General features: G+C 45.4%; 1 protein-coding gene across 3 annotated transcripts in view; it reads right to left on the bottom strand.

Annotated features, from left to right (window-relative positions):
* LOC144818798 (phospholipid-transporting ATPase ABCA1-like) overlaps positions 1 to 24,308 on the bottom strand; it is a 3,252,877-nt gene that overhangs the window by 3,074,665 nt on the left and 153,904 nt on the right. For all 3 annotated transcript variants that reach the window (XM_078676562.1, XM_078676560.1, XM_078676561.1), the window contains exon 2: positions 20,913 to 21,045. In XM_078676562.1, the coding sequence (XP_078532688.1) occupies positions 20,913 to 20,978 (66 nt within the window). In that variant the 5' untranslated portion in view covers positions 20,979 to 21,045. The remainder of the gene's footprint in view (positions 1 to 20,912; positions 21,046 to 24,308) is intronic.

The raw sequence follows: 24,308 nt of genomic DNA on the forward strand, positions 1-24,308 counted from the left end.
TTCTTCAATATGTAAAACATATTTAAACTTTACAGAAACACACAGTCACTGGATGATGTCATCAGTGATGTCATTTGAGATGCCATCAGTGATGTCATCAGTGATGTCACTGACCATGTCATGAATGATGTAAAATGTGACATCATCAGCAGTGGATTGCGGGTGCGCGAAATATAGTTAGTCCAACTAACTATATAGGAGCAATTTCAATGTTTTTTAAAATGCTAATACCTAACTATATATGACCTGAAACCTATGGTTTTGTCAGTGAATTTGCAAGGTCTTTTAAATGCTAATACCTAACTATATATGACCTGAAACCTATGGTTTTGTCAGTGAATATATATATATATATATATACACATACATAAATGCATATGCATATATATGCATATATATATGTGTATATGTGTGCGTGTAGAGAGGGATAGAGAGGTAGAGGTGTAGAGGTAGAGAGGTAGAGGTAGAGACTAGTAGAGAGAGAAGTAGAGAAAGGTAGAGAGCTAGAGAGAAGAGAGTGAGTAATAGAGTAGAGAGTGAGGAGTAGAGAGTAGTAGAGAGCAGTAGAGAGAGTAGCAGAGAGTGAGTAGTAGAGAGTAGTAGAGTGAATAGTAGAGTGAGTAGTAGAGAGTAGTAGAGAGTGAGTAGTAGAGAGTGAGTAGTAGAGAGTAAGTAGTAGAGTGAGTAGTAGAGAGCAGGAGAAAGTGAGTAGTAGAGAGTAGTAAAGAGTGAGTAGTAGAGAGTAGTAGAGAGTGAGTAGCAGAGAGAGAGAATAGTAGAGAGTAGTAGAGAGTAAGTAGTAGAGTGAGTAGTAGAGAGTAGTAGAGAGAGAGTAGTAGAGAGTGAGTAGTAGAGAGTAAGTAGTAGAGTGAGTAGTAGAGAGCAGGAGAAAGTGAGTAGTAGAGAGTAGTAAAGAGTGAGTAGTAGAGAGTAGTAGAGAGTAAGTAGCAGAGAGAGAGAATAGTAGAGAGTAGTAGAAAGTAAGTAGTAGAGTGAGTAGTAGAGAGTGAGTAGTAGAGAGTAGTAGAGAGAGAGTAGTAGAGAGTGAGTAGTAGAGAGTAGTAGAGAGTGAGTAGTAGAGAGTGAGTAGTAGAGAGTAGTAGAGAGAGAGTAGTAGAGAGTGAGTAGTAGAGAGTAGTAGAGAGTGAGAAGTAGAGAGTGAGTAGTAGAGAGTAGTAGATAGTGAGTAGTAAAGAGTGAGTAGTAGAGAGAGAGTAGTAGAGAGTGAGTAGTAGAGAGTAGTAGAGAGTGAGTAGTAGAGAGTAGTAGATAGTGAGTAGTGAGGAGTGAGTAGTAGAGAGAGAGTAGTAGAGTAGTAGAGAATGAGTAGTAGAGAGTGAGTAGTAGAGAGTAGTGGAGTAGTAGAGAGTAAGTAGTAGAGAGTAGTGGAGAATATTCCAAAGTTTGGCACAGCACCACTTGCACAATAAGTCCAATCAAATCATATCACTTAGAGTCCTTATTGAAGCGCTGAATCTTGGTGTATATTCAAATGCTTTTATTTTCCTTAAGTTTATGTACCACAGCCAGCTGACGCGTTTAGTTCTGTACAACAGAACTTCTTCAGGGCGTTCTTATTTCCTTCAAGTTATGTCGGTATCCTGTTGTCATATAACTAGATATTTCTTCCAAATGTTAGACGAGACGTAAGTACATTCTTATTCAAAGTGACTAGGTATCAATTTTACCCACACAATTCGGGCAGACTTGAGTAATTTATAGCATCCTCAAAGTCAGTCTTTCAAAAATTCCAAAGTATAGGACATGATAATCCAAATCCAAATGTTTCTCAAGAAAAGTCATTTTCAATCGTTCGGAATTTCGGCGTTTGGGCAGATATGACCCAGGGACCCCCAGTATGCAAGGGTAATTAGTCCCCCCTCTGCAAACGCGCCAGTGGCCTGCGTTGCAGAGAGGTGTAAAAAGAGGCATAGCCTCATTACACCTCTGTGCAATGCAGCCCCCTGGCGCATACTGGAGGTTCCAGGTGGGCTAGTTGGCCCCCAGGGACCCCCAGTATGTAAGGGGAATTAGTTCCCCCTCTTCAAACATGCACGGGGGCTGCGTTGCAGAGAGGTGTAACAAGGGGCATAGCCTCATTACACCACTGCAATGCAGCCCCCTGGCGCATACTGGAGGTTCAAGGTGGGCTAGTTGGCCACCAGGGGCCCCCAGTATACAAGGGGAATTAGTTCTCCCTCTTCAAACATGCATGGGGGCTGCGTTGCAGAGAGGTGTAAAAAGGGGCGTGGCTTCATTACACCTCTCTACAATGCAGTCCCCTTGCGCCTACTGGAGATTCATGGTGGGCTTTCAGGTCTTATATAGTTAGGAATTAGCATTAAAAACACTTTGAAATTCACTGAAAAAAACATAGGTTTCAGGCCTTATATAGTTAGGAATTAGCATTTAAAAAAGTCTTGCAAATTCACTGAAAAAAACCCATAAGTTTCAGGCCTTATATAGTTAGGAATTAGCATTTAAAAAACCTTTGAAATTCACTGAAAAAACCATAGGTTTCAGGCCTTATATAGTTAGGAATTAGCATTTAAAAAACCTTTAAAATTCCCTCTGAAAACTATAAGTTTTAGGGGTGTTATAGTTAGCTGGACATTTCACTCATACAAAACCATTGAAATTGCTCCTATATAGTTAGTTGTACTAACTATATTTCGCGCACCCACAATCCACTGCTGATGATGTCACATATTACATCATTCATGACATGGTCAGTGACATCACTGATGACATCTCAAATGAGTGAATTTTAAAGGTTTTTTAAATGCTAATTCCTAACTATATAAGGCCTTAAACCTAAGGTTTTTTCAGTAAATATATATATATAAATTTGTTGTCTATAAAGATAGAAAGCAGACTTATATTATCATCAGCTTAAAAGTCTACAACATTGTTCAGTGATCTCTGTTCTTACGATCTACTGGATTTAACCAGTCACTACATCATTGTATGGAATTTATTCCGAGATATATTTTTATGTATTATTATCAAGTATATCGCTGTACACATAATGCATTTATGCATAACATTGCATGTGTTAGTTTTAATGATAAATATCCACTGTGATAGTCTGTTTTCCTTATCAGTTTGGTCACATGAGGAGGGTGGCAGGCGGGGCACTTAAGCACTTTAAATAGCACAAAAATTCAGCTAGACCCTGCATGTGAACAAGGGCTGCAAAGCCCGAAACGCGTCATGGTTGGTTGGTTCATGAAAAAACTGAAAAAATAAAACTTACCTGGAAAGAAGCTGTGGTCTGTCTCCTGCTTCGCCGGTCCTGAGGGATTGGAGGTGGTATTGCGGAGTTCCTGTTGATATATATATATATTGATACCCCTCTGTTCCTTTTCGCTCTTGCGCCGGTTCGTAAATCCCAGCGGCAGAACCACGCCGCATTTAAATCCACAACCAATTCCACCAGCTGGGAGAAAAACGGGACGAACTCGCGTTTGTCTTCACTTATGTGCTTTTTTCTTTAATCCTCACAGCATGGAGTTTCTCAAGCAGGCAGGCACAAATCTACGCGTTTCTGGATAGCATATCCCTTGTTCACGATCAATTTGGCTCCAGGCTCTCAGTCTCAATATAGTGAGTCACATTATTACATCATTTCCTGTTTGATGGTATTTTGGCCCTCAGCCTTCTGGATGATGTAGTTTTTTGCAATTTTTTTTAATACATTTTTTTATCCGTCTGCATAGCCTAAGTCCTTCTGCTGCAACTGCCCTTTCCAATGCTGTATTGGGTGTTGTGATTGGTGCTGTGGTTACTGAGATTACTTGCCTCAAAGGTTTGGGCTCTCTCTTTATAATATTAGTATGGATGGTGAAGCGTGTTGTCCAGATTTCGCACTCAGCGAATGCTGTGTGGGGAGGTCCTATACAGAAACATCCCCCATCAAGAGGCCTGCGCCAACATCACAATCAAAATGGTAGCACACTTTGGCGATAGGAGTTACACAGCATGCAGCCTACAACCCACAATCGGCCGGCCGCGTCACAGGGTAGGATGTGTAACGTTGACATATACCTCATGTATGCTTCTTTCAGTGTAGAGTAGGCCCCGCACGGCTCCCTTCAAACAGTGTTAGTATTTACCAGCTAATGCAGGTATTGTCGCACTGAGGTGAGTAAAACAAGCGAACATTGAAACACACCTAAAAAGTAAATTGAATTAAACAACCAACCCCTTCCCTCACCCCCAACCCACCCACTTCCGAATGAATTGCCTTCTGTAGGGAAAGAATAGCGCACATTGTGAATAAGTTATGAGACCGGGTCTCTCCATGTTCACATCCTCTCCTTGTCTCCGTCCAGCATATCTGGAAGCAGTTGCAAGATTTGTAGGTAATTAGGACATGTTAGCTCTCGGAACTCAGTGGAGAGGATAGTGATAAAGGGGGTGTAGATTTTAGTGTATACAGAGGGATCAGCCTTGGTCGCCATCAACAGTTGTTCTATGCCCAGTAGTGACCAGAGTTGATGCAGTCACCATCAGTGGTCGAGAGTTTTATCTATACCCCAGCTAGCCAAGAGTACTCTAAGGGCAGCATTTAATGTCAGGACTATGCCTTCCTTTAACGGAACGAAATGGGAATGTAAGTGTGTTGTGGAGCCCTAGTAGTGTGTAGTCAGGGAATCTGTGGATTGTAGTGTCAAACGCCCTGTCTATGTCATTCAGGACCAGGCCCCAGAACCTCTGCAGCTTCGGGCAAAGCCATAAAAGATGAATCAGCATCCCTGGATTCCCACAGCACCGCCAGCATAGGCCATTGCTCTAATCGTTCCATTTCTGCATACGAAAGGAAGTGTAATACCAATAAGAGGTGATTTTATAGGCCGTCTTGGTGTGTCCTGCAGTGTGAGCCACGTGGTGTGTTCTATAGAAAACGTCTTCCTATTCTTTACCAGATAGTTCACGGCCAAACTATGTTTCCTAATGGATCTGCCATGGGGAGTTGCAGTTTTGCGCTTTCTTCAAAAGGTGTTGGTAGATCTCTGAAATAAGCTTTCAATTACCTGACTTGAGGAACAGCCACTTCTCTAATGCTGTCATTGGTCTCCACACCCTCGGCAGATAGCGGAGCCAAGCACCCAATGTGTCATTTGCATGTGAGTGAATCTGTCCCCTTCCCACAGGGCGTAATCTGTTTTTAATTGGTCAAAAGAAATGGGGCCAATGTGATCAAAGAATCTTCCTATACGCTAACACCCGCCTGCCAACCAGTGCTTCGGATTGGCAAACACAGGCGTCATAGGCGAAGGAAACATGGTGAGGGCCACTGCATTTGCTACTCTATCCCAGGTTTAGAGTGATGGGCGCATTACGGGGAGGAGTAAAGCCCCCACACCCTGTGGGGTCGAGTCAACCACATTTCCCTCCAGATGTGTGATCCCATGACTGTTTGGTCCATGAAGACCCAGTGCCTCTCCATCAGAGGGCGATTCCACTCCACCAAATAGCGCAGTTGTGCTGCCTGGTAGTAGTGGGACAGATTGGGCATGGAGAGTCAACCTTCTCATTTAGAATGCTGTAGGAGTTGTTTCTGCAGCCTAGGTTTTGATAAAGCGCTCAATCTCTCTTTGGATGTGTGGATCATGCCAGCTGGTGGTGCCAATGGAAGGGTTTGAAATATGTAGAGAACTCGTGGAAGGATATTCATTTTTACAACTGCAATTTTGCCAAGCCAAGAGAGTGGCAAGCGTTGCCACTGCGTCAGATCTTTATGGATCAGGGAGAAGAGTTTTTGAGTAGTTTGTATCCGCAGTTTTGGAGAGACTCTGGCTTATGGCCACACAGCGATAGAGTAGGTCGGCTGTGACTCACTGAAAGTCAAACTGGGAGCGGAGGGCCAATTTAGAATTAGGGGTGATGCTGAGTTTCAGGATTTGCAATTTCTGCATGCTGCACCAAAGTCCTGGAACTCCTTAACAATATCAGGGAGAGATCAGAGGTTGGCAGAAAGAGAAGATAATGTTATCTGCGTGAAGGCTGATTAAGTGTTGATCAGCACCAAATCGGATACCCTCTGCTTTAGGATTATCTCCAAGTTGCTGTGCTAGGGGCGTCATGTATAGAGCAAAAATAAGCGGCAAAAGAGGGCAGCCCTGACACGTGCCCCTTTCAATAGTAAAGCCATAGGAGCTGTCACAATTCACTCGGACTGCCGCATGGGGGAGCTATAAATGCTCTTGATCCAGCTCTGGAAGCGTGAGCCCAAACCAAAGTGCTCAAGGGTTGTGAAGAGATAGGGCCAGTGCACTCTGTCAATCGCTTTCTCAGCATCCACCACCAGCAATAGAGATTCGTCCCAGGACCGCTGCACCTTGTCAATCAAATCACAAATGCCTTTAGTATTGTCCCCACATTAACGACTGCGAATGAATCCCGCCTGGTCAGGGTCTGTGAAGCCAGGCATCTAGGGATTAAGGAGATGCGCTAGCACACTGGCGAACAGCTTCAGGAAAATGTTCCAGAGCAATATAGGGTGTTAGGAACTGCACTGCGTGGGGTCCTTGCCAGTTTTCAGGATGACCGATATCAAAGCTTGAAGCATCAACTCTGTAGGCTGCCCGTCTCAGCGAATGCATTGAATACGCGAATAAGTATTGGGGCGAGCTCCAAGCAAAATGTCTTATGAAATGCTTCGCTGAACCCATCTGGGCTGGGCGACATCAGGGGTTTTAGGCAAGAGATCACCGAAATAACTTCTTCAATGGGAATGGGCTTGTCTAGGCTTTCAGACTCTGTCGGGGGAGGGGGGAAATCACTACTGCTGCTAGGTATATATGAGGGTCTGCTAAGCTGCTAGGTTTGCATTCATACAACCCCACATAATAAGCCGGAAAGGCGTCCGCAATGCTGTGTACATCGGAGACCACAGACCCCAAGTCTGTCTGCACCGATTTGACCGACCATGCAAACTGTCTGCTACTGAGCGGATGTGCAAGCATGTGGCCTCCCTTATCGCTTCCCACATACATTTATGTTTGAGGCATAACGTTGCATGTTCTGCCCTATCTAGTTCCAGACGTTTAAGTTGCAGCCACTCTTTCTCCAACTGCCTCCAAACCTGGGGGCACCGGTGAGCTTGTGTATTGATTCTAGCTCTAGCACGGACCTTTCCAGCCCACTCCTCTTGGTTTTCCTCAACTTGTTATCGTGTGCTGATTTTGAAATAAGAGCCCCCCGATCACCAATTTTAAGGCTTCCCAAACTGACAACAGCGCAATGGTGCATGTGTCGCTAAGCTCTAGGAAGTCTTGTATGGCCTTTTTAAGTGCTAAGACCATTGTCCCTGACTGCAGCAATGTTTCTTGGAGGCACAAAGGAGGTATTTGCCTGGAGAGGGCGGAGGTGTGGAGAGTCATTGTTATGTGTGCATGGTCGGACAGCAAGGATCAATGGTAGAAGCGATCGCGCACTCCCACGCCAACTGGGATGCTCGGAAGTGGTCTAAGCAGGCATATGTCGTGTGGGCTGGAGAGTAAAAGGTGTAGTCACAGGTGTCTGGGTGTTGTGAACGCCACACGTCATGCAGTCTGCACTCCTCCAGCCATTCTCGCCCCCCAGGGGAGAGAGATCTGAAATTTCCAGATCTAAGGGCTGAGCGGTCTCGCACCACATCCATCACAATGTTCAGGTAGCCCACCACCACCAACGCTGCATCAGGGGTACGGAGAGTGCTGGCTAGGGCATCTAGCAGAAAGGACTCCTGCTGCTCATTTGGGGAGTATATCAAAGCAACAATGAAGTGAAATGTGCCTAGTTGCATTGCGAAAGACAGGAGGCAGCCCTTAATCTTAGCAATAAGCCCTAGAGCTGCACCAGGGAAGTGTTCAGAGAAGAATATAGCCACACCCCTGGCCTTCCCTTTCCCCAAAGACCAAAATTGTTGCGGAACCTTCCTGGTGTACATTCTCTGTCTATCTTTAGGGGGTAAATGAGTCTCCTGGAGTAGGCATATGTCACCCTGAGAATGCTCCAACAGGGAAAGTACTGCCAACCTCGTAGTAGGGTTGTTGAGGCCACACACATTGAGGCAAACAATCTTAATTTCCATAGAGACTGGGAAGGAAGTGCACTGTGAGCGATCGGGCCAGCACCACCCATGCTGCATGTATAGAGTTCCCAGAGCCCGGTTGATGAGAGGGTCCAATGACAGAACCCTGAGTGTGGGGTCTATCTGGCGCAGTTCAATGGAAGGGGCCACCCGATAAAGTAATCTAAACCCCAACAAAATAACAAGACAAATAAAAATGTTAACATAGGAAACTCTCTGAAGACCAAAATTCATCCAAACTGTAAAGTTGGGGCAGTTAGCAGCCATGGAGGACCGGACAGGTCCAGTAGGAAGTCCTTCAAGGAGGAGCAAGAGACAATGGTGGACCATCGGAAAGGTTATAGCCTCCGTATCCTTGATCTTCCTCACATCTTGCCCCATCGTCTCTGCCACTCGGCACCCTTTCCCCTTAAGCGTCCGGCCTGCTGCAAGCTCAGGAAGCCTCCAAGAGCAAAGAGTCCGCCAAGAGGGCCTGCAAGACGGCCTGCTGCTCTTTGCTAATGGTGTCTTGACTTGGTTTCACTCTCCGCCAGCCATTCTTGATTGTTTGCCATGTTTGTTGGTGCAATCTGGCAGCCCCCGGGGGTGGAGGTCCATCTCTAGCGTCCTCCGATGTGTTGATGTGCAAAAGGGCACACACTTCCGTTAGGGACCGGATCTGGTGGATCACACCTTCGTAGCGAAAGATTATACGGAAAGGTGGCCCAAGCATAAGGAATGCTGGTTTTCCACAGGTGGTCCGTGATTGGATGGAAGACCTTACCCTTTTGAAGAGGGATGTATGTCAGTACAACGCAATCTTTTAGATCGCGGTACTTTACAACGCGGTTTCTACAACGCAAGTCGTGACAACGACTTGCGTTGGAGGGCGCGGATTGAGGATTATTAGAATTTTATATTCCAACACCAGCCCAGGTAACAGTAGGGAAGGTGTTGGAATATAAAATTACAGTATTACTTAACCAACAGCGCCATCCGGGGCAAGTCGTAGTAGCGACTTGCGTTGTAATGGCTGCATGGTAAATGTAGTGCGGTGTAAACACTGCGTTGTAAACGATGTTTCCTTTTGAAGATTGATCTGGGAGAGGTCTAAGTATAGCACTGGTGTATGGCCTTTAAATTGAATAGGTTGTGCATCCCATCCTTTTTTAAGGATCTCCTTTCTGGTTTGGAAATAGTGCATGCACATCAACATATCTGCCGGGGGTCCCTTCTCCAACCGCTCAGGCCCACTCGATGGGCGCGGTCTAATTGTAGGGCAGATTCATCTGTAGATCCTAGGATATGTCAAAAAAGCTCTGTAATGTATTCTCTGAGATCGGACCCTTCTGCAGTTGATGGTACCCCTCTGACACGAATATTATTTCTTTGCGAGTGGTTCTACAGGTCTCCGTTTCCACCTGAAAGTCTATTTGTTGCTCTTTGAGCCTCAGGACCTCTTGCTGAAGCCATCACAGCTCTTCTTCTCGATTGGACTACCTATCCTCTAGTGCAGCCACTCTTTCGCCCACTTCGTCTACATCTCTGCACACTTCTCGCAATTCCACTGTCAGGTCCGTCTTCATCACCTGCAGGTCCGCTCGCACCAAGATGAACAGTGATTCCAGGAAGGTCTTAGTCACTGGACCTTACCCATCTTCAGTGTCTGATTTAAGGTCAGTGCCTGCGCTGGCGAGCTTATCCTCCTTGGCAGCACCACCTTGTTGTCCAAACATATCCCTGAGGGAGTGGTCTTTCTTAGATCTGCTCACCGCCATGTTGCTAGGTTCCTGTGTGTATCGGCGCAAGTGGTTGTCCAGCAGTGAGCCTGTACTAGAGTGTCTCCTGCTGGCTTTGCAGACCCAGTGCTATGCTCTGGGGAGCCTGCTGTTTAAGATCCCTCGACGGCTGCAGTGCAACGAGCGATGGTCAAAGGGAGTGCCCTCCCCCGAATCTCTGCCAGGCCATAGCTCCTGCCTGTGTGTTCGGGTCCTTGAAGGAGATATCCTAAAGATGGACTTCCAAGCAAGCTGCAGCGTGTTCGGCAGTCCTCCCCACCCATTCACAGGAGGGACCGGAATCTCTTGTTGCGGTCTGCCTGCCAGCCCAAGCGTCAAGCATAAGTAGGTGGCTGCAGCCACGTGTCTGGTGGATGCTGTTCCCAGGTAATGGCTCACACCCAGGTCAAACTAGACCCAGCTCTGCAATTACTTTCTTGCAGTCAATGGGGCAGGGACAGCTGGGGTATGTCCATCCACACCAACCCAACTCTGTGTGTGGCATCCAAGGTCTGCTGACGCTCAGGGGGCGACCAATCGCAGAAGGGAAGGATGGAGGTTTGCATGCCCTCTCCGCAACATGGTAAGGTGCTGAGTTTTGCAATGGGGGGCTGCTGCACGAGGACGAGGTCCACCGAGACCCACAACCATGAGTAGGCCCGCCCCAAGCCAAGTCCCACACCATAGGCCCCAACTCTCCCCAAAGGTGTGCTTCATGTGTGGGCAAAAACGCGGGGAACACGGTCACACCGGCAACAGAAGATTGGGTGGCCCGTACACAGGAGGGCACCGTAATGTGGGGCGGGCCACCCTGGGTGCACATTGATCTGTCGGGGGCTGCTGATTCAACCTCATGACCCAGACCCATGGTACGGCACCCCTGCTGAACCTCCCCCGATCGTTCCACGCAAAGGGGGGACCCACCCCCATGGTCGAGCACCCGGTAGTGCAGAGGTGCCCTTCACCGACGTCGCCGCCCTCTCCTGTTGTTTTGCGTGCACCGAGAGAACCGGCCCCAACCAAGGCCCAGGCCGATGGCTGCACTCAGGCTCAAGCGCTGTCCGCCTCTCCCAGCTTTCCGGGTGCCACACAGCTCGCTCTCCTTTGCACTCCGGAGTATACCAGCGGGTGCCGGGAATCTTTGGTACACACCGATGCCAGTATAGAGGGAACCGGTGGGCTTTGAAGTACACTGAAGACGGCGGTGGCTCGGAGCAATCAGGAAATGCATCCTAGCCGCCCACCATCTTGGCCACGCCATCCGCAAACTTCTTTAAAAGTAACAAATTTCACAGCTTCATGGAGCTGCAAGAAATTAAGTTACTTACCTTTAACTGTAGTTATTCAATATTGGAATATTTCATATGTTCACATGCTTCAATCATTCCCCGTCGTCGAGATGGGAGTCCCATGGTACAATTATAATAGCAATGCAAAGTTGAAAATAGACTAGAAAGGCCTTAGGCCCTTTAGTTTTGTAACATATCATAGTCATTGTTAAGAAATAGACCAAACATAGTTTTGAACCAATCTGGTTGCCCTGCCATCTAGAACACTCCTGTGAGAAGCTCCAGTCTCTCACATTTGCAAAGCACAGTGTAGAGGATACACCAACCAAAAAAGAGGTAAAGGTAAACTTCTCAGGGGATGAGGGTGGGTTGCATGTGAATCTATGAAAGATTTCAATGCTGTAGAATTACATTTACAGGTAAGTAATTTAGGGGTATATTATCAACAACTAGCGATAATTTTTGTCTCTAACTTGTTTAGAGACAAAAATTATCGCCGCACATCGGCGATTTTTATCGCAGATAAACCTTGCTATTAGCAAGGTTTATCGCAAATGCGATAAAAAACGCCCGCAATGCATGAATATCGCTGAAAAGTCAGCGATATTCATGCATTATCGAGCAAATGCTCTTAGCCATGTTATCCACCTCCCATTGGATAACATGGCTAAGAACTGCTCAGGGCAGGTGTTAGCTTTTGGAGATATTCGCCCTTAGCGCAAATATCTCCAAAAGTTGGTAATAGGAGATAGCGATGTTAGCGACTGTTTCCAGTCGCTAACATCTTGGCATGCCCACTTTGCATATCATTAGTGATAAATATCACTGACATGCAAAGTGGGGCCCATGATGGTCGCTATCTCCTATTAGCTGTCGCTAACTGGTGTTAGCGACAGCTTGGTAATAGGGAGATAATTTTATCTCCGCTTTCTTGGCTTTTAAAGCCAAAAAAGCGGAGATAAAACCCCTTGATAATATACCCCTTATTTTCTTAGTCCAGTATTTGAATTGTCATAGCTTCACATGCTTGAATCAGATTAAAAAGCAGCTAAGAAGCACATTGTTTCTGATACTTCTAATATATATATACATTTTTAATGCAATGGATGTATCTATAGATATATCATATCCCAAAACATTTATAAATATATATACCAATACATATATAGAGATTTACAATACATGTAAAAAGAAAAGAGAAGAAAGAAAAAATTTGCATAGCCAGAAAAAAGGATGGAGGGGTGAAGAAGAAATCTCACCGGAAAAAAAGATGTTGCAGTACCGTTTGACCCACTGCTGTTTCGTTGTGAACTGCAGAATCCAAGCAGTAATGCCCAGTGAAGGTGTACATTCTTCCAAGTAGCTGTACAGCACATGTCCTTTACTGGCACACCAGCAAACAGTGCCGTTGAAGCTGAAAGAGTCTTGGTAGAGTGAGCTTGTAGAAATGTCTGTATCGGTTTGCCTGTTGCTTGATGGCAACGGTGAATGGCGCAGGAAATTGAATGAGCAATACTCAGTTTGGAATTAGGACAACCCTTTTGAGGATCACTGTAGGCCACAAGGAGCTGATTAGACTTGCGAAAACTTCTTGTCTTTTGCAAATAGAACTTCAAGCATCTCTTGACATTTAACCAATTGAGGGCTCTCCGCGCTGGAGTCGTAGGATTTGGGAATAATGTCTTGAGAAAGAGAGGTTCATTTAAATGAAAATCTAAAAGTACTTTATGAATAAACTTAGGGCTTGTCCAGAGTACCAATCTATCCTTCCAGAATTGCAGGAAAGGTTCCTGAATTTTAAAGCTTGAATTTCACTCACTCGCCTGGAAGATGTCGATGCTAAGAGTAGAGCTACCTTCCAAGAAACAGATTTCAAATACGCTCTGTGAATGGGTTCGAATTAGTGCCTCATGTGCTGTGAGAGGACAATATTGACCTGCTAGAGCAGTCGAGTTGGTCTGACTGGTGGAAAAACCATAAATAGCCCCTTGAGGGATTGCTTAATGATTATAGATAACCATAATGAAAGTAAGGTAGATGATCTCCTAAAGTGTGAGATAGCTGCTTGGTGGACCTTGATGGAAGTGTGAGCCAACCCTGATTTTGCCATTTGCAGGAGATAAGGGAGAATCTCTTAAGGTGAAGAAGAGAAAAGACGCATGATAGCTTGTTGGCACCAAATGCAAAAAAAATTCTACTTCAGCCGATATGTCTTGTTAGTACTGCTTGCACGAGTGTTGAAAAACATTTTCCTGCATTCCCTTGATAGGTTCAGATGGGTAAACTCATTGTGCTCAGGAGCCAAGCTGATAAATGAAGAGATTTGGATCAGGATGCAGCACTTAGCCCTGGGATATCGTTAAGAGATGGAATCATTTTCATGAGAATGTGATGTTTCTGCAAGAGTAGGAGGCGTTCCATAAACCAATGTTGGCACAACCAGGAGGGAGCTATTAGGATTATCCTGCAGGTCTCAGCTTTCATCTTCATAAGCAGTTTTGATAGGAGAGGAATTGGAGGAAAGACGTAGGCAAAGATGCCTCACCATGCCTTGAAAATGCATTCCTTCATGATCCCTAATGGTGATGCCAGCTTGTGAAGAACTGGCATTTCTTGTTCTGTGAGGTCACAAAAAGATCAAGACACGGCTTGTCCCTCTGGAGGAAGATGCTGTTGAGAATGGCCAGATCCAGTTCCCATTCATGGCACGATAATTTTAGTCTGCTTAGAGTGTCTGCCGTGGTGTTCTGGTTGGTGGGAAGATGATCTACCCTTAGGAACGCTCGGTTGTGAATTGCCCATTCCCAGATGCCCTGTGCCTCTTGGGAGAGGAGGCGTGATCTTGTGTCGTCCTGCTTGTTGATTTAGTGCATCGTGGTGTTGTTGTCGAGCACCACTGAGTTCTTTATTCTTGGGAAGAAAGCTTGTAAGGCCAGATGGACCACCTTGAGATCCAACAAGTTGATGTGAAGGAGGCAGTTCTGCTGTTGCTACTTGCCACTGACTTGCAAGTCTTGAAGCAAAGCTCCCCATCCATCAAGGGTGGCATTGGTAGTGATGGTCAAAGGAGATGGTGTGACTAGAAGGGAGAGACTGACTGAAATATTATTTTGGTGTGTCCACTATGAGATGGCTTTCACCATGGCTGGGGTGATGGTGAGTAGATCGTCAAAAGATCCCTCTGCTTGTATTCACTGCTTGTCTTGTTCCTCTTGGACAGGACGCGTCCTTCACCGGCAGAATGGAACTAGAGAGATGCAGAAAGACATCATTCCTAGGAGGGATATGTAACAGCAAATTGATAGAGACCTTCTTTATTGTGTGAGTTTTGCTAGTGAGATTAGTTATGATTACCCCTTGACAGATGGAAATGCTCTGTTGAGTACTGTGTTGAGTGTTGCTCCTAGGAAGGTAATAGTCTTTGAAGGATGCAAAACTCACTTTTCTGGATTCATGGTTAGTCCTAATTCCTTGAACATTGTTGTGCAGGCTGTGTGGATGCCTGAGCAGCGCACATAGACAGTGCCTTGACCAACCAATCAGCCAAATACAGGAACCGTTGGTGTCTTTGTTTTCTGTGAAAGGCTGCCACACTGAGCGAATATTTGAGGGGCAGATATGAGGCCAAAAGGGAGGACTCTGCATTGATAATGGCTCCTGACCATTGTGAATTAAAGTAACTTCCTGCTTGATGGGTGGATGGGGATATGAAAATATGCATCCCGCAGGTTGAGGGTGGACATGTAATCCCCTGGGTTCAAGAGCACCAGACCATGCAAAAGGACTGTTTCTTCAGGTAGGTGTTGTGATTTCTCAAGTCCAGAATAGGTTGCCATTGCCTGAACTTTTTATTTTTGCGGACCAAAAAGAAACAGGAATAGAATCCCGACCCTCGTTGGGATGCAATAACTGATTCTATTGCTCCCTTCGCCAATATTGCAAGAACCTCTATACGGAGAAGATGTAGATGTTGTGTAACAAATGGTTAAGGTGGAGTGGGAGTGAAATTTGAAGAAATTCGAGAGTATGGCCAAATTGAATACGTTTGAGAACCCATTTGTCCATAGTTCTAGCCTTAGCAATGAAGGTATGCAGATATTTTGACCCCTAACTTGATTGGTGAGGAAAGAGGAATAGCTAGAGCCAGAAGGTGGTTATTGGCAACGAGCTGAATCCTTGGTCTGATGTCCTGCTTTACCTCTTGCTGTATACCGATTGCAAGCCGCTAGCGGTGGCTGTTGTTGGGCCTACAGGGGACGATACAGCTGAGGTGAAGAGGAGTAAGCGGGGTACCAATATTGCTGGTATCCTACTCTATTAAATGGAAGGCCCTGTCCTGGGTGCGTTGAAAGGGGACCTTTCGAAACTGGAGTGTCCCCAAAGAATGAGCTGTGTCAGTATTTGGCTTGATAGCTTGAAGTGCCTCATCTGCCTGTTTGCCGAACAGGCCTTTTCCGTCAAAAGGAAGGTCAATATTTTGTTTAGAATCTCATGGTGGAAGGATGTGGCCCTAAGCCAGCTCTGGCAGCATAAAACTTGTGCACCAGCCAGCAATCCAAAGGAGGTTGTGGCAATGTCCATCGCACAGTCGATGACTACCAACAACGTACACTCTCTTCCTGGAGGATCTTTTTGGCCACTGATTTACTCTCCTAGGGTAATTGATCCAGGAACGGGGCAAGATTGGACCACATCTAGTGGTCATATCTCCCAAGAAACATGAGAGAATTTTCTGCCCACACAGTGAGTGCTGACATGGAGAAGAACCTTTTCCCAACATTGTCAAGGTGCCTGCCTTCTTTGTCTGGAGGGGCAGTGATTGGTGCTGATGGGTTCTTTGACCTGAATTGTGCTGCCTGAGAGATGACTGAATCAGGACTTAGGTGACTGGTGAGACAAGCAGGAGCCTTGTACTTTTTCTCCAGATGGGGAAGGACAGCAGTCACAATGGCAAGAGTCTTTATGACTTTCAAGCACTCCTCCCTTATGTAACTTACAATGCCCATAGCTCTTACCGTGGTTCCTTAAAATCATGAAGGAAGTAGTCTGCTTGCCTAGAAGGCATAGATAAGTCAAAGCACTTGGCTGCTCCCTCTAGTAAATTGTGGAACCCACCAATATAAACGGGTGGAAAATCAACAGGGATTGGAGAGGGAGATGTTGGTGTGGGAATGAGATAATCATCCCATTCTTCATGTGGATATCAGATCTCACCCTCCTTATGATCATCATCAGAAGACACCAGATCTTACAGAAAAGCAGCTTGTGGTGAATGGCATGCAGAAGTAGGTAGCAAACAGTTTATTTTGCCATGGAGTAGATAGAGGAATGTAAGCTGTAGGCGTTGGTGGAGTGGCTGGCACTGTGGGAGCAGAAGATGGAGGAAAAAGCTGACATCATAAATTGGAAATCAGTGAATAGTGTGGAGGGCATGCAAACCATCTCCTCCTGATACTGCTGTTGATATTGGTTCTGAGGGACAAAGTTCTGACCTTTCTACTCCCCCTTATCATAATCGTCATCTTGGCACGTTATGTGGCAGTCCTGATGGGCTGTGCACATATACCTAAGGTCCATCATCATCATAATCGGAGGCCTGTTCTTCAAACAGCTGTGAGACAAGCAATAGTGACACATTACTAGAAGAGGTGTGCTCAGGGGTTAAATGCCTAAGTCTGTCCTGTTTTTAATTTTTTCAGCTTTTTCCACCTCAATGGGATCACTGACGGCGTTGTCAGTGGGGCAGTTGAAGGAGACATGACCAATGCCGTTAAAACCATAGTGGTCGTCAATGAAGGTGACGTCGACAACATGCCGGAAGTGGAATCATCTATAGATCTGTATCTTTAATGACAATTTTAATGCCACCTTTGAATTCAATGGCCCATTGACCAGGATGTCATGGATTCCAGCATGGAAGGAGCGCACACAACAGCAAGTACTGATGATGGTGTGGATTTCTTCATTGATGACCGCGTTGATGATTTTGTCAATGGTAATTCTCTCGTCTGCGGTCTGTCAGGAGGCGGAACTGAAGAGGGTTTTTTAAAGGACTGCCGTTCTGCTGGACTGCTGCTTTGAAGGACTGCAGACCTGTTGTGATGACCTACTGCCTTCTTGCCTGGCTGAGAAGGGCTGGACCTTTATCTCTTAAACCCAGTATTCCAGAGTTTAGATTTAGACTCCAACGGCTTGTTGACAGGCCTTCTGATCTGAAGCCTCAGGGGTGAAACAGGCTTCCACCAACCTTGTACCTGCACCTGAAGTCTGTCATCTGTGAGTCTACCCTGACAAGTGAGTGGTGCCACTCCAGTCCTAGACCCTTCAAAGTGGAATTAAGGTGCTCTGCCAGCCTCTGTGGATTGAGCAGGACAGACACATCTACTCTGCTGACCATGTAAACTTTAGCAGAACCAACGCATCGCCTCTGCTGCATGGATCGGAACCACTGCAAAGACCCGAACCACCAGTGCATAAACCATTCTCAGTACAGGCCCTCACTTCTTTCATCAATGGCGGTTTGACAACGAAGCAGGACTTTGCATCGCAGCCTCATAGCTCCTGCGAGCTGACTCATTGCCACAACTACATGACGCAACCTCGATGCTGGACTTCGCATTGCTAGCCCTCGTCCATGGGATCCTCAACTATGAAGCAGGACCTTGCATGCAGCCTTGCCACACCTCCAAATCGACATATCAATTCAGCTCTGCAACACATATCAAACACTGATCCTTCCAATGCTCCGCAAACCAGGATTTAAGGTACTTCATTGAGTGGGCCTAACTGGATCCCTGTGGCTGGTCTGCACTTCATCGCAGTCAGCCTGAACTTGTGACTTTGTCCCAGTCCAGCGCAACCAGATCTCCACAGTTGTCATTTTATGATGTTTGGTGTGATTTTCACTTAAATCCTTAAAATTGCATATCTCCAGTACTACTGATTGAAGTTTTGTCATTTTGGCCTTGTTTTATGTATTACAAATAAGTCTGTATTTCTAATTTAGTGTGGGACCCTTTTTGTATGTTTTCTTCACTTTATTGCTGTTTGAAGTGTTGCACAAATACTTTACACATTGCCTCTAGGTTAAGTATGACTGTTATGTGCCAAGCAACCAGAGGATTGAGCACAGGTTAATTTTAGGGGTGGGTGAAAAATTCTGATCCGCCAGCAGAGTTTGCAAGGTTTTGCCCACTCTGCGCAGAGTTATACAAAACTCTGTGAAGTCATGCAGCACAGAGTTTTTTCTCTCTAGCGGATCACCAATATTACGTTGGCGAGTGCTCATGAGAACAAATTGTGTTTTAGACGTCCTCCCAGTGAGATTTCTCAATGTGGGTGGTTATGGCAGGTCCTGACCGCTCGCGTTGAGAAATCTGCCGCTCGCATTGAGGAAGCTGCCGCTTGAGTAAAATGTCTACTCGAGTGGCAGAAAGCAGAAATGCCCACGGCGTGATGCGCAGTGCCATTTGCACTGATTTCACAGCATAGGACAAACTCCTGAAGCGGAAAAACAGTGCGAGCAGTGCAACTTAACGGACTCGACCACTAGCGGAAGTCAGCAAAGTACGGGGGGGTTTTCCAGCACTTTGCGGAGTTCCGCGGAGCAGAACACCACAAACTCTGCCCAGGCCTAGCTAATTTAGGGTCTAGCTTGTGCCTCACCGTGACAAGGATTGTGATGGCAGCTTGATCAGGGCTCACACACGAGTCCACTAACAACCCAATTTCTTACTCCATCTCTGACTATATTCACTCAGCTGCTGCCAAGTTTCGAGATTATATGTGCAGTAAGCAATTGGATAAGATTCAAATGTCTTAACCCCAAATGTCTTAACCCCTTCCGTGCATCGGATGGCAAGGGCCCCCACCCTACCCCCCAAAGAAAACAAAAGACTTTCTGCCCCTCCAGGAGGAAGATGGGAGCAATAGCCCCTGGTCTGTCCCCCGGGGGAAAGCCCACTAAGTGCCAGGGATTCTTTTTTTATATAGGTAGGAGTGGGGGCTGCCCAGAATGGGCATGTCAATGCCCCACCCCCCACAAAAAGATGCTACAGACTATCTGCTCCCCTTGGGAGCATATCGGGGCAATAGCCCCAGATTTCCCCCCTCCCCAGTGCGGCAGAAATCCCACTAGGCACTGTCTTTTTTTCGGAATGTGCCTACCTGTGGATTTTGGTTCCTAGTGCCGACGGCACCTATGGAAACATAGCAAAACTGTATATTTTTGGAAACTAGACACCAAGGGGAATCCAGGATGGGGTGACTTGTCTGGCTCTCACCAGGTTCTGTTACCCAGAATCCCTTGCAAACCTCAAACTATACAAAATTCAACTCACCTCACAATAATCTCAGTCTGCTGAGAAAAATGGTACCTCATATGTGTGGGTAGGACAAGGGCCTGTGACTTGGAAGAGCCAAAAACATAGGGATTAAGGGTATAGCACCAAGAATTCTAAGCACTACATTTTAAAAAAATATATATGTTTTAGCCAATTCTGCATTGGACACCCAAACAAGTGAGGTATCATTCTACTCGGGAGACTGAGGGAAACGCTGTGGGGTAGGACATTTGTGCCGGCATGGTGATTCCACACACAAATATGTGGAAAATGTGTTTTTTTAGCTAAATTTGAGGTTTGCAGGGGGTTCGGGGTAGGAAAATGTTGGGAGATCCACGCAAGTCATCCCTCGCTGGACTCCCTCGGGTGTCTAGATTTCAAAAATGTGTTGGTTTGGTACCTTCCAAGATGGCCGCTGAGCCCGGGGCCAAAAACCCTGGTGATCCCCTTGCAAAACCACATTGTTTTGTGATATGTAGTTTTGATGTCTCCTCAATGCGTTTTGGGCGCTTGCCTTTCGCAGGTACTTGACCCACCCACACGAGTGAGGTACCATTTTTAGAATTCTGGAGGTGCTTTTGAAAAATCCCTACCCTTTACTTCTCATGTTAAAAATGTTATGACCCCCTATTTTGCTATTCTACGGATTTTAACAAAGATTTTTCTTTTCATTCCCATTGCATCACACAGGACAGTTGTTTCTATTTAATTGCCTCTCACCTTGATTATTACAATGCTTTGCATTTGAGACTTAATCAGACACTGCAATCTATACTTCAAGTAGCACAGAATGCAGCACACCTCATTCTTAATGTACTGAGGCACCAGTCGGTAGCCAAATAACTACATAAGTTTCACTGGCTTACAGTCGAAAAAGGGCCATGTTCAAAGCACTATGTTTGTCACACAAAGTGTTGCATATACCCAGTCCCAGATTTATGGCCATGAGGTTTCAGTTTTATATTATGTCATCTGAGATCTAACAAGTAAGAAAGTGGTGGTTCCTATGATCAGAAGCAAGGTGAGGCAAATCCTTTTCCTACCTTACAGCAAAACTTTGGAACTCGCCACCTCTAGTTATTAAACTCACTGAAAGCCACACTGCTTTCAGGAAATGTAGACAGACCTTACAATTTACTCTCTGACCTTCTCATTCATGCTGGCTGGATCCTTGCTCTGTCTTCTAGCACCAAGATGCCTCTGGGTAGTAGTGTGCTCTATGAGTCTTTTTTCATTTCATGTCATAGTAGACAGCTCTTACACCATGGCTGCATTTTATGTATGGTATTTTTAACCGATTGGAGTAGGTTACAGTGAAATATGTTATCTTAACTAAATACATACAAGCAATGACTGAATACACAAATAAATATATTTTCAAATTATATGAAAGTACAACACTCCAACTTATCTTTAGATTAGAATGTCACTAGTTTTACGTTACCTTTTGTCTTTTTCTAATGGTGAAGTTTTTCCAGAGGAGAAGGCCCAGCTGATTCCAAAAGCCCATTCTTACACCCGATTAACTTTTGTTATCGAATAAAATGGGTGCCACGGAAATCGCTGCTATTCGGATCCTAAAGTTGAGAACCAAAAAAGAACCACATATTGAAAAAATACGATAACGCCACTGGAACTTGTATCAACTTATTAACAGAAAAAATACTTTGTAAAATTGGCATATTGATATTCAAGTAACTCTTCACAATTGTTGCCACCATTATATGAGATTTTAGAATTAAAAAAATGTTTTTTTTTATTGATTACATAGTTACTTCAAACCATTACAATAAAACAGAGTCTAAAACACAAAGTATATCTAGTCTCCATTATTAAAATGAACTTAGAAAAGGTTAAAGGGCCCACAAATTCACTTGAGATCATGTGCGTTTGGTACTTAAAAAGAGAAAAAAAAGGGAATAAAAATGGTAAGTGCACAATTTAATTTGATTTATGTAATATATATTTACCTTAAATAAACAGTCAATACTTCATCTTTGTGGTGAAGCATTAATACAATACTAAAAAGGCATTACGTTTGCCTAGACATGGCAGCGGGGATTTGACAAAGTGCTTGTGCATAATAATTTTAGCAGCCTTAAAGTTGTAGCTTTAAAATTCCCACTGACCTTTTTACAATAAAGAATATGCCTGTCTTGAGACAGCTTTCCACCTTGTGAGCCAAGCTTGTTCCAAACATTTTGCTACGCAGCATGCAGGAAAAGTCCTGGGGTCAGATCTGAGAATACGCAATGCTGTGTAGTGGTCCTGTGTGTCCAATTGCTGGCAAAGCGGTTTCAGCCATTTGGCCCGTGATGTTTTATATGCTGGGCAAGCAAACATTAAATGGGCGGCGCTTTCAATTAGGGCCTTGCAACTTGGGCAGTTTTTCCCATTGCTTGTGCACCACTTTGCTGTTGCTTCACAAACAGGGAGAGTCCCATACCTAAAGTGCATGTTCAGCATTCTATCTCTTGGTGCCTTGATTATATCAAGGAATGGCTCATAGTGTCTAATTTGTTTGTGGGAGCTGAATTCTGTTGTTAATTTACCCACAATCGGTTTGTAGTTCTCTCATTGGTCCACCCATTCCCAATATAGGTGTTTAAGTTCCTCTCTCCTCGGGGGTTCCTGACTAGCCTAGCAGTCATGGAATCCTATGGCTGACAACGTTCTTTTGATGTCACAAATCCAGCCTATTTTTCACCGGTGTCTAGATTGATAATCTCCGTGAGAGCCTCTGCATTAGAAGAGACCTCAGGGGTCCGCCTAATGCGAGCCCAAAAAAGTATGGGGCGTAGCCTAGCTACATCACCTATTGATCGCCTACCCATGTCCAGCAGCAAGGGTGTAAGGGGGACGTATTTGGGTGCCAAAACCAGGTCTCTTAAAAATGTATGTTCTTACCTGCAGCGCTCATCTAATTTGTCGAAACCCCAGACTTCTGCTCCGTAAAGGACAGCGCTAACTGCTTTTGTATCATATCTTTGGAGGGCTGGAGCTACAGGCCTAGTGTGTGAAAGACGGTGTTCTTTCCCTATTACTCCAGTCACTCGGTTATGTCCCAGCAGCATCTTTGCTAGGTGGGGTCTCCAAGACATTTTGTCATAGAGTCTTACACCTAGACAGTCAAAGGTGTCAACCCTATCAAGGGGAACCCCCCTAGAATAGGGCCATTCCTGCATGACCTTTGGCAGTTTAAGGTCATGAATTTGATTTTAGAGCCATTTATGACCAACCCCGGGTGTCGCGAAAAAGTTGAAATCTATTGATGAGATGCTGTAACCCCGCTGGCGTCTTAGATATCAACAGGTTGTCATCCGCAAACAACAAAGTTGGTATCTTATTGCCCCCCAGAGTGGGCGAGTCTGCTGGCTCCTCCTGGAGGAAATCAACTACCCCATTTACAGATAGGGAGAACAGGGTTGGGCCCAGAACACAGCCCTGTCGGACTCCTCTATTAACAGGGATGCGCTTTGTTAATTGTCCCTGTTCCACCCACCTGACCTGGCAAAATTCCCTTTGTGGAGCTGGATCAGTAATTTAAGAATAAAAGGGGGGACGCCCATTTCGCTGAGCGTCGTCCACAACCTAGATCTGCATTTCAGTGCCCTAATTCTTTCTAGTATGTTTGCAGCAGCCTGGGACAAGGGTCTGAGCGTGGCTGGTGAAGTCTTGGTTCACTTGTAGGTGATGGTATATGCTGTATCAAATGCCACCCTGATGTGCCTTGAAGCAGATAGACCGGAAGAGAAAGTCACCTCCTGTGGGAGGTGATCACTGGCAGTTTTGTCATTGATTTGATATGTTGATACGTGATAAAATAGCGGAGGAGGGACACTGGTGAAATCCAGAGTTGAGCTTGATCTATTGGAGTGATATATGGCAGCTGGTGGAATGTCTCCTAAAAATCTGCCATTCAGTGCCCTGAAGCTAAGGAGTTTGAGATTATCCAGGAAGCGGCTGCCAGGTTTACTTAGAGCTGAAAAGGTGTCTTTTCCTTTAGTGGGAATCTCCCAATGATAGGATTGGGCTATTACGATGTCATTTGAAGAGAAGCCTAATAAGCGCCAATTAAAGTTCCCGAAACTGCTTGATTTGAGGAGCCCTCCTCCTCTATGATTCTCAACAATTTCTGCACCAGTTTCTAATATCATTTGACTTGTTTTTTTGGATTGCGTAAGCATTGATTACAACCACAAGTTCTTGGTTTTTAAGCTGCAGGATGCACTTAGTTGTGTTTAAACCAGAGGCTTTGACATTCAAAGCTGTGGCAGATGCTATGCCCACTATGGACATACAAGTTGGCAAGCCACCCAAGAGATGACCACATTTAGCCCTTTTCACAGCTGGAGCCGAGAGGTTCATAAACCTAGGATATGGGCTGGTTTCCATGAGCCAGGTCTCCTGTAAGAAGATGATGTCAAATGATCCAGTGTACTTGTAAAAATCTGGATCATTTAGCTTTGCGGAGAGACCCCTGAAGTTCCAGGAGCACAAGCGCAAATGGCGATGATTGACTCTGTCTGTAGACCCCTGGGTTTAGTCCTGTCATCTCCTCCTAGGCTGTCAGATGATTGTTCTTGAGGCCTGCCGCATGCCCTCATTCACTATCTTAGTCACTTCTCTTACCAGTTCCCATTGGTCACTAAGTGCTGCTTGTTCCCTTGGTGTGAGTCCTCTCGCACCCTTAAGTATGGAGGGAGTTGGCTTTTTAGCCCAGGCTTGCCCTCTTGATTGACCGAGTGAGAGGAAGGGGAGAGGAAATCCCTGTCCATAACATGGAGATATTCTTATATCCCCACTTCCCAAAGGTGGACCGTTCCGAGAGGACTCTGTG

The sequence above is a fragment of the Lissotriton helveticus genome, chromosome 2_1 (assembly GCF_964261635.1).
Source record: "Lissotriton helveticus chromosome 2_1, aLisHel1.1, whole genome shotgun sequence".
Classification (NCBI taxonomy): Eukaryota; Metazoa; Chordata; class Amphibia; order Caudata; family Salamandridae; genus Lissotriton; species Lissotriton helveticus.